This window comes from Pelophylax lessonae, assembly GCF_965119305.1.
Source record: "Pelophylax lessonae genome assembly, chromosome: 1".
In the NCBI taxonomy this organism is placed as follows: Eukaryota; Metazoa; Chordata; class Amphibia; order Anura; family Ranidae; genus Pelophylax; species Pelophylax lessonae.
The window spans coordinates 477,172,816-477,187,713 of record NC_138768.1 but is presented as its reverse complement, the minus strand read 5'-3'; the positions used below and the strand labels follow the sequence as shown (position 1 = coordinate 477,187,713).

At 46.7% G+C, this 14,898-nt stretch overlaps 1 protein-coding gene across 1 annotated transcript in view; it reads right to left on the bottom strand.

Annotated features, from left to right (window-relative positions):
* The window catches only part of PIP5K1C (phosphatidylinositol-4-phosphate 5-kinase type 1 gamma), a 476,610-nt gene that overhangs the window by 419,941 nt on the left and 41,771 nt on the right, over positions 1–14,898 (bottom strand). Inside the window, exon 2 of the mRNA XM_082248247.1 lies at positions 6,524–6,552. Coding sequence (XP_082104373.1) covers positions 6,524–6,552 — 29 coding nt within the window. The remainder of the gene's footprint in view (positions 1–6,523; positions 6,553–14,898) is intronic.

Here is a 14,898-nt window from a genome sequence, read left to right as displayed (position 1 = left end):
GGAATAGAGACGTTTGCTTGAAGGTTCTCTGGTTCTAGTTCTCATTCTCACCGATCATTAGAATCTGACATATCTCTCAGAGGCCAAGAGGCTCACACCCCTTAAGTATGTGGTCTCCTATTTGCTCGGTTCCAAGAAAGTTAAAGTCAATGCTTTGTCTCGCCAGTATTCTGAGTTGTCCAAGTAGGACTCCATGCCGACACCGGTCATACCTTCGGCCATATCCTGGCTGCCATCCGCACCAACTTAACCTCTCCTCTTGGGTAACAGATCTTGGCTGCCCAACCTGATGCTCCCACAGAGAGACCTGCTGGCAATTGTTTTGTACCTGAGGGGTTGCGCATCAGACTGTTGTGCACGTACCACAATTCTAAGACTGCCTGTCATCCTCGACAAAACCAGATGTCCTGTGGTATTTTGCCGTCAGTTCTGGTGATCATCTCTCCGCACTGATGTTGCTGCGTATGTGGCTGCTTGTTTGGTCTGTACCCAGAACAAATCTCTGCAACACCTTCCCTTGGGCCTACTGCATCCCATTCCCAATGGGGAGTGTCCCTGGTCTCACCTGGCCATGTATTTTATTGTGGAACTTGCTGCGTCTCGAGGTTACACGACCGATTCTCCAAAATGTGCCACTGTGTTCCGTTTAAGCAGCTGCCTACCGCTCAGGAGCTTGCCTCGGTGTTAGACAGGGAGGTTTTCCGCTTACACGGGTTCCCTAAGGAGATTGTCTCAGACCGTGGGAGCCAGCTTGTCTCCAGGTTCTGGTGTGCCTTTTGCTCCCAGTTGGGCCCGCAGTCCAATGGTGCCACTGAGCGTTTCAACCAAGCTTTGGAGCAATTCCTTTGCTGCTATATCTCTGACCATCGGGACAATTGGGTTGATCTGCTACCCTGGGCAGAGTTTGCCAGGAACTCTGCCATCAACAAGTCTTCTGGAATGTCTCCATTCATGGCCAATTATGGGTTCCAACCCGTTGTGTTGGATAAGTCGTTCTCGCCACAGGACATCCTGGCTGTGGAGGATCATCTTCGTGTCCTCTGTTCCTCTTGGGTGCAGATTCAGGAGTCTTTACGGGTCTCTGCACAGCATCAGAAGCTCCAGGCAGACCGGAGATGTTTATCTGCATCTTTGTACCAGGTTGGGGAGAGGGTGTGGTTGTCGACCCGTAATCTCAACCTCAGGGTACCCACTCCGAAAATGGCACCCCGTTTGTTGGGCCTTTTCACATCCTCCGTAAGGTTAACCCGGTGGCCTATGCCCTTGTTCTTCCTCCTGGCATGCATACCTGACTATATATATCACCTGTTGGCTTGCAGTCCTTTGCTCTTGTGTTTGTGCTCCAAGGTGCATTACTACTAGTAGCCTTCTGTTCCCCGTGTTCCTCCGTGCATGACCTGGGTTGGTTGACAACTTTCCTGGCTCTCGATTCCGCATCGGCAGACTACCCGGCATTGGCAGACTACCCGCCTTTGGACTCGACCCCGGCTTGGATGACTACCAACTTCCAGACACGATCCCGGCTTGGATGACTACCTGCTCTTGACTTGACAAGGCATATGACAGGTCATGCAATATTGTACCCAAATTAAATTTTTCATTTTTTTTAAACTGATAGAGCTTTCATCTGGTGGTTTTTGATTACTACTAGTTTTTTGTTTTTGTTTGTTTTTTTGCTAAATACATGAAAAAAGACAAATTTTGAAAAAACAACACTTTCTTCATTCCTGTTATAAAATTTTGCAAATAAGTAATTCTTCTTCTTCACTAATGTGCCTAATGTGCAGGGATGAGGCTGCACTGATGAGGCTGCACTGATGGGCACTGATGAGGCTGCACTGATAGAGGCACTGATGAGGCTGCACTGATAGAGGCACTGATGAGGCTGCCCTGTAGGGTCAGTGATGAGGCTGCACTGATAGGGGCACCGATGAGGCTGCACTGATAGGGGCACCAATGAGGCTGCACTGATAGGGGCACCGATGAGGCTGCACTGATAGGGGCACCGATGAGGCTGCACTGATAGGGACACTGATAAGGCAGCATTAATCAGGACTGATAAGGCGGCACTGATGAGGCTGCACTGATAAGGCAGAATTGATGGACACTGATGAGGCTGCACTGATAAGGCAGCATTGATGGGCACTAACATGGGCACTGATGAGGCTGCACTGATAAGGCAGCATTAATGCATACTAAAATGGGCACTGATGAGGTGCCACTGATAAGGCAGCATTGATGGGCACTAACATGGGCACTGAAGAGGCTGCACTGATAAGGTAGCATTGATGGGCACTGATAAGGCAGCATTGATGTACACTAATAAGGCAGCATTGATGTACACTGATAACTAAGGTAGCATTCATGGGCACTAATAGGTGGCCACACCATCTGTCCAGGGGGTAGGGGGCTCTCAGGCTGGCCAGAACCGACTCAGAGCCACAGTCGGAGCTCATCCGGGGGGGGGGGGACTGGAATGCCCAGGTGATCCCTGCAAGGAGGTTTCCAGCTCGGGGCTATTGCTGAGCCCATTCAGACCTGCCGGTTTCTGGTCTAGGGAGTCTACCGGGACAGCTCGATCTAGACGCACATCCAGTGGGAGGAAGGACAGAGCCGCAGAAGGGACATTTCCTGCCAGGGGCTCCTCTCCGCCCCTGTCAGCTCTGCTCCTTCTCAGACCTGCCGTTCCTGCTACTTTACAGCCCCTCGTCTGCTCAGGTTGCCCCTCACAGTCTGACCCCTCTCCTCCTTTAACCCAGCTTCACAGAGCTTCCCTTCCCTACCCCTGGCATCAGAAAACAAAAGTTCCTGCCGGCCGCCTGGCAATGGTGCACCCAACTGCCTCCCCCATGATAGCCACTGGGTCTGACACCAGGCGCCAGTCTGTATTTTTTAGTCGCAATGCAATCGGGGTTTTTTTTATCCCTGGACTAATTACTTCGATGAAGGTAAAGAAGAAGTTACAAGTAATAGCTAAAGGCTTAAAGACATCACTGGAACTGGCAAACATCCCTTTCACTTCATATACTTGAATGGGACACTTGGCTACAGTACCTCCTGCCAAACACAACATGATTTATGCATTTTACCAGGGAAATGTGTATTAACATGGTTGTTGATCACGTTCACTTGAGATATGGCAGTCAGGGGGTGGTAAAAACACAGAAAAACTGCCTAGAATGCGCAACAGAAAGCAACAGGACAATAGCCAGGATTTCAACAACTGTGTTCTGAACTTTAAAACACACCCTTGTACATCTCTGTATCAAGAAGCATTGTGGAGAAATGAATATTTGTTTTTACTTATTGTTCAGAATATGTAAATACTTTAGGGTGCATGAACACAGGTTTACTTTATGCCAGGGAGCAGGGTTGCCATACCTAATTTAATGGAGAAGTATTTTTGGAGACACCTCAGTTTAAAGCAGCACATAGAAACATTATCTCCCCTCTCCAATATTATTTGCTGGAAAATTGAGGCTACTGCAATCCTGGGCAGTGCCACAAGTGCCCAAACAATAACTCTACAGCATAGTATAAATCAAATACGCAAAGATGTATGAAAAACTCAAAAATATTTTCAGTAAATAACAGTACTTGTTTACATCGTTAACAAATAAAAGACAAAAATAACCATAGATACTACAAACAGTTTGGGTACATACTTTTGGTAATGCATATGAATAACAAAAGAATACATGATAATGTTTAAAATGGTTAGCTTCATGGAATATTAGGATCTCTAGGGTATGCTCTAAGAAAAGTAAAAAAAAAGGGGAAAGTGGCATTTTTTTAAAAACAAAACCAGTGCTGGAAGAAATATATACAGTACATCCGGAAAGTATTCACAGCACTTTACGATTTCCACATTTTGTTATGTTGCAGCCTTTTCCAAAATGGATTAAATTCATTATTTTCCTCAAAATTCTATAAACAATACCTCATAATGAAAACGTGAAAAAAGATTGTTTGAAATATTTGCAAACTTATTAAAAATAAAAAATAAAATCACATGTACATAAGTATTCACAATCTTTGTTCAATACTTTTTGTTGAAGCACTTTTGTCACCAATTACAGCCTCAAGTATTTTTGAGAATGATGCTACAAGCTTGGCACACCTATTTTTGATAGTTTCTCCCATTCTTCTTTGCAGGACCTCTCAAGCTCCATCAGGCTAGATGGGGAGTGTTGGTGCAGAGCCATTTTCAGATCTCTCCAGAGATGTTCAATCGGGTTCAAGTCTGGGCTCTGTCTGGGCCACTTAAGGACATTCACAGAGTCCTCCCTTAGCCACTCCTTTGTTATCTTGGCTGTGTGCTTAGGGTAGTTGTCATGTTGAAAGATGAACCTTCGCCCCGGTCTGAGGTCCAGAGTGCTCTGCAGCAGGTTTTCATCAAGGATATCTCTGTACTTTGCTGCATTCATCTTTCCCTCAATCCTGACTAGTCTCCCAGTTCCTGACACTAAAAAAAAAAACCCACAGCATGATGCCGTCACCACCATGTGTTACCATAGGGATGGTATTGGCCAGGCAATGAGCGGTGCCCGGTTTCCTCCAGACATGCCATGCCATTTAGGCCAGAGTTCATTCTTTGTTTCATCAGACCAGAGAATTTTGTTTCTCATGGTCTGAGAGTCCTTCAGGTGCCCTTTGGCAAACTCCTGGCAGGCTGCCATGTGCCTTCTAGGCCCCTTTCACACATACGGACCGTTCAGTTCATCAGTTCAGTCACGTCAAAATGTATCAGTTTTCCATCCGTTTTTCATCCATTTCTCATCCGTTTTTCGTCAGTCGTCATCCGTTTTTCGTCAGTTGTTAATCCGTTTTTCATCTGTTTTTCGTCAGTTGTTATCTGTTTTTCATCCGTTGTCATCCGTTTTTCGTCCGATACGTTTTTTTGACGGATGAAAAATAGGGCATTCATCCGTTCAAAAAAACGGACATTGACGGAAGCGGATGAAAACGGATGTTAACTGATGATCATCCGTTTTTACACAGAGATACATTGATGTCCGTTTTTCATCCGTCAACAGATGGATGAAAAACAGACAAATGGACAGCATGTGTGAAAGGGGCCTTACTGAAGAGTGGCTTCCATCTGGACACTCTACCATACAGGCCTGATTGGCGGAGTGCTGCAAAGATGGTTGTTCTTCTGGAAGGTGCTCCTTTCTCCACTGGAGCTCTGTCAGAGTGACCATCGGGTTCTTGGTCACCTCCCTGACTAAGGCCCTTCTCCTCTGATCACTCAGTTTGGCCAGGCGGCCCACACTAGAAAGAGTCCTGATGGTTCCAAACTTCTTCCATTTACAGATGATAGAGGCCACTGTGCTCATTGGGACTTTTAATCCTGCAGAATTTTTCTGTGCCCTTCTCCAGATCTGTGCCCCCATACAATCCTGTCTCAGAGGTCTACATATAATTCCTTGGACTTCATGGCTTGGTTTGTGCTCTGACATGCACTGTTAACTGTGGGACCTTAAATAGACAAGTGTGAGCCTTTGAAAATCATGTCCAATCAACTGAATTTACCACAGATGGACTCCAATTAAGTTGTAGTAACATCTCAAGGATGATCAGTGGAAACAGGATGCACCTGAGCTCAATTCTGAGTGACATGGTAAAGGCTGTGAATACTTATGTACATGTGATTTTTTTAGCTTTTTATTTTTATTTGCAAAGATTTCAAACAAACTTCTTTCACGTTGTCATTATAGGGTTCTGTTTATAGAATTTTAAGGAAAATTAATGAATTTAATCAATTTTGGAATAAGGCTGTAACGTAACAAAATGTTGAAAAAGTGAAGCGCTGTGAATACTTTCCCGATGCACTTTAGGCTGCCATTGCAGATCTCTACAGTTGAAAACATGTTTTATGGCCATTATGTAGATCCACTTGATTTAGTGTGATTTGATTCACTGACCAAGCCCAACATCCAGGTCAGTCGTTCTGACAACAATTATAACTGGGTGCAAGCTTGCTCTGCGTCCCTGACCTAAGGTTATCATTAACAGCTCATTTATCACAGTACAGGTCTCATATCATTTCTATTAGTAAATGTGTTAATATATGTTTCACTTTTTAGACATTCATAGAGGTTGATGGTTTAGTCCTAATAAGGAACAACGTTATCAAGGACTGGCTTTCTTATATGGCCATAACAAGGACATGACTTGTAGCACTGAAGACTTCTAGAGTAACCAAGCATTAGGAGTTAATGGTCATTTTCTTGAAATTATGGATACAAACAGACCTCTGTATTATGTAGATATCACATAATAGATATTTGGATTTTCACCTATAACCTAGGGGTTAGTATTGGTTTCATTCACCAAACTACCAATCTTGGGCTTTTGAGAAAAGAGGAGGTCTTCTTTAATCAACAAACCACCAGTGACAATAACACCCAGTTAAAAGCTATAACTACTAATCATGCTATAAGCTTGTATCAACCAAAATGCCCAGCACATACTGCAGGTACTATATACGTTTTATATAAAAGTTGAATATAGGTCTCACCTCAGAAGCAGTTTTCTTTCCCACCACATCTGAGAAAAAAAGAAGGAAGAGATATATGCAAATAATGAGCAACAACAAAAAACAAATCTGCTTAAAGTAGAACTCAACCCAAAGTTATGTCTTTAAGAGCTTAGACAATTTTTGATCTCTATCAGCCTATCTGGAGTGTGGGTTTGCCGTCGTCCCTAAGAAATTTTGTGTGTGGGTTGGTACCTCAGGCCAAGTTGAGAGGGACTTTTTAGGCAGGTAATAATAGTGAAGGTAATACAAAATTGTAAAATAAGACAAATATTTAATGTCTTGTATCAAGCAGTGTACATAAAGAGTACATAGTTAATGGTGATGGGTTATAGACCCAGGTGAAGAGGTGTGAGTAGTTAAGAAGTTTTAGTGACAAGTGTTTAACTCGGTGTCTGTTTAGGATAGATCTCTGTCTTATCAGAGAGTTTCTCCTGCGTTTACCCTACGCGTTTCGGCTGCCAGTTGAGCCTTTTTCAAGGGTAGTAGTCACCAATTCTGTAACATTTATATAGATACATTCATTAGTAATCTTGTAGTAAATACTACTTATTATATTCAATGTGGTATATGAGATGTCACTAAAACTTCTTAACTGCTCACACCTCTTCACCTGGGTCTATAACCCATCACCATTAACTATGTACTCTTTATGTACACTGCTTGATACAAGACATTAAATATTTGTCTTATTTTACAATTTTGTATTACCTTCACTATTATTACCTGCCTAAAAAGTCCCACTCAACTTGGCCTGAGGTACCAACCCACACACAAAATGTCTTTAAGAGCTTTCTATTGTGCTATAACTGTATCTCCTTCTTTCTTTTATTTCATTTGAAAGATCCTGGTGATGAGGGTTTTATTTCTGCCCTCCATCCTATTATTAAGGCACATGACTACATTCTGCTTTCCCTTTCTTCTAGTGTATGGTTGGGACTGGCACACTTGCCTTTCTCAACTCACTAATGAGGCCAAGAGTGAGTCACAGTAAGTAACAGGCCAGAGTGCTCAACCCGAGCAGTTAAGTCGGAGTTTGTTTAAAGGCTAAGCCTACCTTTTGCAAAATATAATAAATGCACACATATTAAGTAATAAAAATATGAATTGATTTTATTTATTTTTTTGCTTAAGAGCCTGGAGAACAGTACAATGCTCTAGTTGCTGCAGGCTATTTCACCAGCCACTGGTCTGTACCAAGTAATGGACCCTCGGGTTACAGGGCTGGAGAAAGTATCAATGGACTATAGGCCTCATGTACACAGGATGGTTTGCAAACTCTACTAAAAGCCTTTCTTCCTGGCAGCAGCATTTTGGCAGAAAAAAAGCCTGACGCTGGTAAAAATGTCTAAGTGCCGGTTCACACTACCGCGGCATGACTTTGGGGGCGACCTGTGAAGTCGCGTGCACCGCGACTTGCAGGGACTTCATATAATGAATGTCAATGCAAGTCGCTCTGATGTTGCCCCGAAGTAGTACAGGAACTACTTTCTTGACTCGCTCCTATTAGAACGGTTCCCGTAGCACTGCATGGACCGCGACTTGTCAGGCTGACCAGTCGCCTGACAAGTTGCGGTAGTGTGAATTGGCACTAAAGCTTTTCCAAGCTTTTAGTTGCGTTTACAAACATCAAGAGCTTGGGCGTTAATTAATTTAATGTGCCAGAATAATAATTTATTCTAGCCACTGAAATGAACGCTCAAACGCTAAACGTGCCTAGCGTTTAGCAGTTTCAAGCATTTTTTCTGCCACAATTCTGTTTCTCCTCGATGCACTGGCAGTGTAAGGTTCTGGCACTCTCAGTGCCTCCTATCACATTATTTCCGGGTGATTTCCATCTACCTAGATAGAAGAAACACATATAGGTGTGTTTCCCTTTAAGACTGATGCTGTCATCACTCAGGGCCGGACTAGATGGCTATTTAAATCGCCGGTTCTCACTCACATGTGTTCGTTCAAACACCCTTACCTGGATGCTAACTTGGCTTGAAGCTTTCGTGCTTGCAAGCATACCTCGCTGACGGAACCTCGCTGCGCTGATCCCTGTATCCCGCTTCCGGATCATCCGCTCCTCCTGAACCAACCTTCGGCTGTATTGCTATTAGTGCTAAGTACCCCGCAAGGGAACCCTCTATAAACTTATACTAAGCTTACACTATCTAGCTCTGCATAGTAAAGACTAATTATCACATCTGCATATCTAGATTGCTAGCTCTTAAGACTACTGCTACTTATTCCTGCACTGGGTTGATCTCTCTTGTATGTCCACCTGCTACTCTGTCATCTGCTACCATACATGATTGCTAAACCTACCTGCATCCATCTGCTACTGTCTTACCTTCAAGTGTCTGTCACCTACCACCTCCACTCAACCTGTCTCTTAAATCTTCATCACTGTGTTACTACATACATAAAGCCACTCTAGGAACCAGCTTGTTGAGTGTGTGTATTTACTAGCTGAATTAAGACCTTCCACACATGATGAGTCATTGAGGTTGGGAATGGTATCTCAGCATCTCTCTTACATGACTACTGAAGTGGAATATTTCTGCAGCTGAAAATCCACACCATACATGAAACGCAGGAGCGTTACAGGCAGTGACTTTTTCCTGCCTCTAAAAGCCCCTGCCACTAAACGCTGCAAAAAGCGTATGTATGCATGGACACGCAGAATAACATGCAGGGGAGTTTAGAGTCAGGAAAAAAAATAGCCTTACACCCTTAGAAGCAGCTGCAAAAAATGTCCAGTGTGCATGAGGCCTAAGTGTGGTGATGTCAGAGCCATGGACAGCTATACTGGGTAAATTACAGAAGACAACAGGAAGAACCACCCCTCGGTTCCTATAAAATGGGGGAGTTTTGAAGGTAGGGGATGTTGACTATGCTTCCTGTTACACCTTAAATATGGGTGTAACATAAAACATGCTTTGAAAGGTGGACTTAGCCTTTAACAAAGCACCCTGGGGGGCAATCTAGAAGAGAGGTGTATTTACTAGCTGAATTAAGACCTTCCACACATGATGAGTCATTGAGGTTGGGAATGGTATCTCAGCATCTCTCTTACATGACTACTGAAGTGGAATATTTCTGCAGCTCAAAATCCACATCATACATGAAACGCAGGAGCGTTACAGATTGAACGAACCTACAAATGGATTCAGCAGAAATAACCACTCAGGTGACACAATTAAAACAGCAAGTAACTGCGTTAATACACACACTTGCTGAATTAAAAGAAGACAATCAGGCTCTGTCGCAGCAGGTAATTAGACTGACACAACTTACCTCTGCTCAGTCCCCTGAACCCAAAATAAATCCTCCTTTGGTATTTACAGGCGATCGCAAAAAATTTCGCGAATTTAAAAACGCATGTGAGTTACTTTTCTTGTTAAGACCCCGTACCTACCTTACTGATCATATTAAGGTTTGTACTATTATTTCTTACCTAACAGGCGATCCTCGGGCCTGGGCAGACTCTCTTTTTGAGAAAAACGACCAGCTTCTCAGCTCCTATGCCTTGTTTCTAGCAGAACTTACTAGCCTATATGATGATCCCAATAGGCAGAGTACTGCCGATTTTCAATTAAGATCCTTGAACCAAGGTGGGAGACCTGTGGAAGACTTTGTCGCAGAATTCAAGAGATGGACCCTTGATTCAGAATGGAATGATGCATCTCTGAAAACCCAATTTAGGCTTGGCCTATCAGAGGCCGTTAAAGACGAGCTGGCCCGAGCGGATCTGCCAAAAACCCTGGATGCATTGATACAACTCAGTATCACCATAGATAGAAGACTACGAGAAAGGAAGTCTGAAAAAATGGGAATGCCATTATCCAGTTCTTCTCGGATTTCGGCCGTTGACCCCATTCCTAAACCTGCTCCAGGTAACCACAGACCCCGGCTACCTAGGGAAAATAGGAAACCAAATAAATATGGTGATCCTGCCTGGTCATGGTCCAAGCCTGCCTTAAACAGTCAGCCTTGTCACTCTGACACATCCCATTTGAACCCTGATCCTACAGAGATGGATGAAGAGCCTATGGAGATTGGTGCCGTACATACTAAGTTGTCCTTACAAGAAAAAAGAGATCACAGGAGAATCTGTGGCCTTTGTTTTTATTGTGGTGAAGGAGGACATTTCATTACATTCTGCCCAATCAGACCCCATAGGCCTAAGGCTCTCCCAATGGAGGCCAGGCGAATCTGAAGGGTCTTCCCTGAAAAACAGCCTGGAAATTACCAAGGCTGTTGCCAGCCCTGTCCCCGTTCTATATCAGAAAAGGACACCCAGAAATTGGCAGATGTTGGTATAGATACTCCTATTTTTGCAAGCACATTTTTTGCTTCCAATGAAAACATTGAGATTCTTGCACCTGACTGCGTACGCGCTTCTAATGGCACGGTGGTATGTAGGAAGGATCTGAGGATGTTTGAAGAAGCATTGGTTGCTAGGACTACTAGGATTACTTCGGATGGTTATGCGTCCGATTCTAGTGAGGGGTTCATGTAGCAGACACCCTAACAACTGTCACGGAACCACGAACCAGACGTACAACAACAGATAAGTGAAAATAAGAAGGCTTTATTGAAAATCAAGCTGTAAAGCAAAAGTCCAAACGGATGGCGAAACCGAGGCAGAGTCCTTGCGAAGCCAGAGGTCAGGAACCAGGAGGGTAGTCAGACGAAGCCGGAATCAGGAACCAGCAGGGTAGTCAGACGAAGCCAGGATCAGGAACCAGCAGGGTAGTCAGACGAAGCCAGGATCAGGAACCAGCAGGGTAGTCAGACGAAGCCAGGATCAGGAACCAGCAGGGTAGTCAGACGAAGCCAGGATCAGGGACCAGAAGCAGCAGCAGTCTTAGAAGCATGTGAACACAGGAGGACCAAGCAAGGAACTGAAGCCACAGACCTCCTATATATATGAGCTAGGCATCCAGCTCCTCCCAGTGGGAAGGAGGAGCCGCAGGGTGGGAGGCTACAAGAAACCCAGAAACCAAGATGGCCGCCAGCACATGTCAAACGAAGGAGAACAGCAAGAAGGTAAGACCATGACAGTACCTCCCCCTCAAGGGCCCCTCCTCCGCGGAGTAAAGAACGGTTTCTGAGGGAAGCGTGCGTGGAAGGCTCGGAGCAAGGCAGGAGCATGGATATCTGCGGAGGGAACCCAGGAACGCTCCTCTGGACCATAACCACGCCAATGAACCAAAAACTGCACCCGACCGTGGACCAGGCGTGAGTCCAGGATATTGCTCACCTCATACTCCTCACGATTGACCACTTGGACCGGACGGGGCAGAGGAACCGAGGAAGTGAAACGATTACACACCAGTGGCTTCAACAGGGAGACATGAAACACGTTGGAGATCCGCATGCCAGGAGGAAGCGCAAGGGCATAGGCTACCGGGTTTACCCTGCGAAGCACTCGGAAGGGACCAACAAAGCGAGGCGCCAGCTTGGGAGTGGGCACTCGAAGGTTGAGGTTGCGGGTGGACAACCATACACGGTCTCTGGCCTGGTAGGAAGGAGCAGGCGCTCGTCTGCGATCAGCCTGGAGTCTCTGGCGCTGCGCAGAGACCTCAAGGGACTTCTGGATCTGTACCCAAGAAGCACGTAGGACGGAAAGGTGATCCTCCACAGCCGGAATATCCTGGGGAGAGAATACCTCCGGTAACACGGCAGGTTGGAACCCATAATTGGCCATGAAGGGAGACGTCCCAGAGGAAGAGTTCACCGCCGTGTTCCTGGCAAACTCAGCCCAAGGCAGGAGGTCAACCCAATTGTCTTGGTGATCGGAGACATAGCAACGAAGGAATTGCTCCAAGGCCTAATTGGATCGTTCTGCGGCCCCATTGGACTGAGGGTGGTAGGCCGAGGAGAAGGAGAGATGAATCCCCAACTGGGAGCAAAAGGCGCGCCAGAACCTGGACACAAACTGACTCCCCCGATCCGACACAATCTCCTTGGGCAGACCGTGCAACCGGAAGACCTCCCTGGCAAAAATCGTGGCCAACTCCTGTGCAGAGGGTAACTTCTTGAGAGGAACACAGTGGCACATTTTGGAAAATCGATCCACAATCATGAGAATGACCGTATGGCCTCGGGATGCAGGGAGGTCCACAATGAAATCCATCCCCAGGTGTGACCATGGGCGCTCCCCGGTGGCTATGGGTTGCAGAAGGCCCAACGGAAGGTGCCGAGGGGACTTACTCTGGGCACAAACGGAGCATGCCGCTACATATGCGGCGATGTCGGAACGTAGGGAAGGCCACCAGAACAGACGTGAAACAGCCCAGGACAGCTGATTCTTTCCAGGATGCCCCGCGGTCTTGGAGTTATGGTAGGTTCGCAACAACCGAGTGCGCAACTCCTCAGGCACAAAACATCTGCCGTTGGGTCTCCCAGAGGGAGCACCAGATTGAGCCGCCAAAATCTGCTCACCCAGGGGAGAGGTCAGGCTGGTGCGAATGGCGGCCAGGATCTGATTCGGAGGTATGACCGAAGTCGGAATCGACTTCTCCCTGGACAGGTCGGAGTACTGCCGTGATAAGGCATCCGCCCTGATGTTCTTGGAACCGGGTAGGTAGGAGACCACGTAATTAAAACGTGACAAAAACAGAGCCCATCTGGCCTGACGTGGTGTCAATCTCTTGGCCTCAGAAAGATAGGTCAGATTCTTGTGATCCGTCAGGATGAGGACCGGAACCACCGAACCCTCGAGCAAGTGCCTCCATTCTTTAAGGGCCTGCACGATGGCCAATAACTCCCTGTCACCAATCTGATAGTTGCACTCCGCGGAAGACAGTTTCCGGGAGTAAAACCCACAAGGAAGCAGAGGACCCTCTGGTGTTCTACGCTGAGACAGAAGGGCGCCTACTCCCGTCTCAGACGCGTCCACCTCGAGGACAAAGGGCAACCCAGGGTTGGGATGCGACAGAATTGGAGCCGACACAAAGGCGGACTTTAGAGCCTCAAAAGCTCGGATGGCCTCGAGCGGCCAGACCTGGGAATTACTGCCCTTCCTGGTCAGATCCGTGAGAGGCTTGGCTAGCATGGAAAAGTCCCTGATGAACTTCCGATAATAATTGGCGAAGCCCAAAAAGCGCTGCAGGGAGCGAAGACCACTGGGCTGGGGCCACTGTAAGACAGCCAAAACCTTCTCAGGATCCATGGAGAACCCCTCAGCGGAAATGATGTAACCTAAGAAGGTTACCTGGGATCGGTGAAATTCGCATTTCTCAAGCTTACCGAACAGCTTGTTCTCTCGTAACCGTTGCAACACTCGTCTGACATCCAGAATGTGGGTCTCCATGGATTCAGAATATACCAAGATGTCATCCAAATAGACCACCACACACTGCTGCAACAGGTCACGGAAAACATCGTTAATGAATTTCTGAAAGACTGCGGGCGCATTGCACTACCCAAAGGGCATAACCAAGGATTCATAATGACCGGTCCTGGTGTTAAACGCGGTCTTCCACTCATCGCCCGCCTTGATCCTTACAAGGTTATATGCCGCCCTCAGGTCGAGTTTGGTAAAGACCGTGGCCCCTTTAAGGCGATCGAACAGCTCGGAAATCAAGGGTATCGGGTAAGCGTTCTTGATCGTGATGCGATTGAGACCCCTGTAATCGATGCAAGGCCTCAACTCACCGCCCTTCTTTTTCACAAAGAAAAATCCAGCTCCTGCCGGGGACGAGGATTTGCGAATGTGTCCGCGTGAAAGCGCCTCCTTCACGTACTCCTCCATGGCCTCATTCTCCGCTACCGACAGTGGATAGACCTTGCCACGAGGAGGAACGGCACCAGGTTGTAACTCGATGGCACAATCGTATGGGCGGTGCGGAGGTAGGGCAACCGCGCGCACCTTATCGAATACATCCCGGTACTCCTCGTATTCAGGAGGCAACAGAGAGTCAGAGGAAGTACACAGCAACTTGACAGGCCCATGGATGCAACTAGCCCCACACTGCGGTGACCACGAGAGGATCTCGGCCGATCTCCAATCGAAAGTCGGATTATGCTTCTGGAGCCAGGGGTACCCCAAGACCACCGAGTAGTGTGGAGACGAAATAACCTGGAAGCAGACCGACTCTCTGTGAACGGCACCAATGGCTATCCCCACTGGAAGGGTCTCATGAGTCACATGTGGCGGCAGAAGGGGTCTGCCGTCTATCGCCTCAAGAGCCAGTGGAGAACCTCGAGCCTGCAGAGGAATGGAATTGGCGGCAGCGAACACACTATCAATGAACAAACCACCAGCACCAGAGTCCACCAACGCCTGGGTCGTCACTGAGCCCCCGACCCAGGAGAGGACAACAGTGATCAGTGGTTTGTCAACACGGGAAACCGGGGAC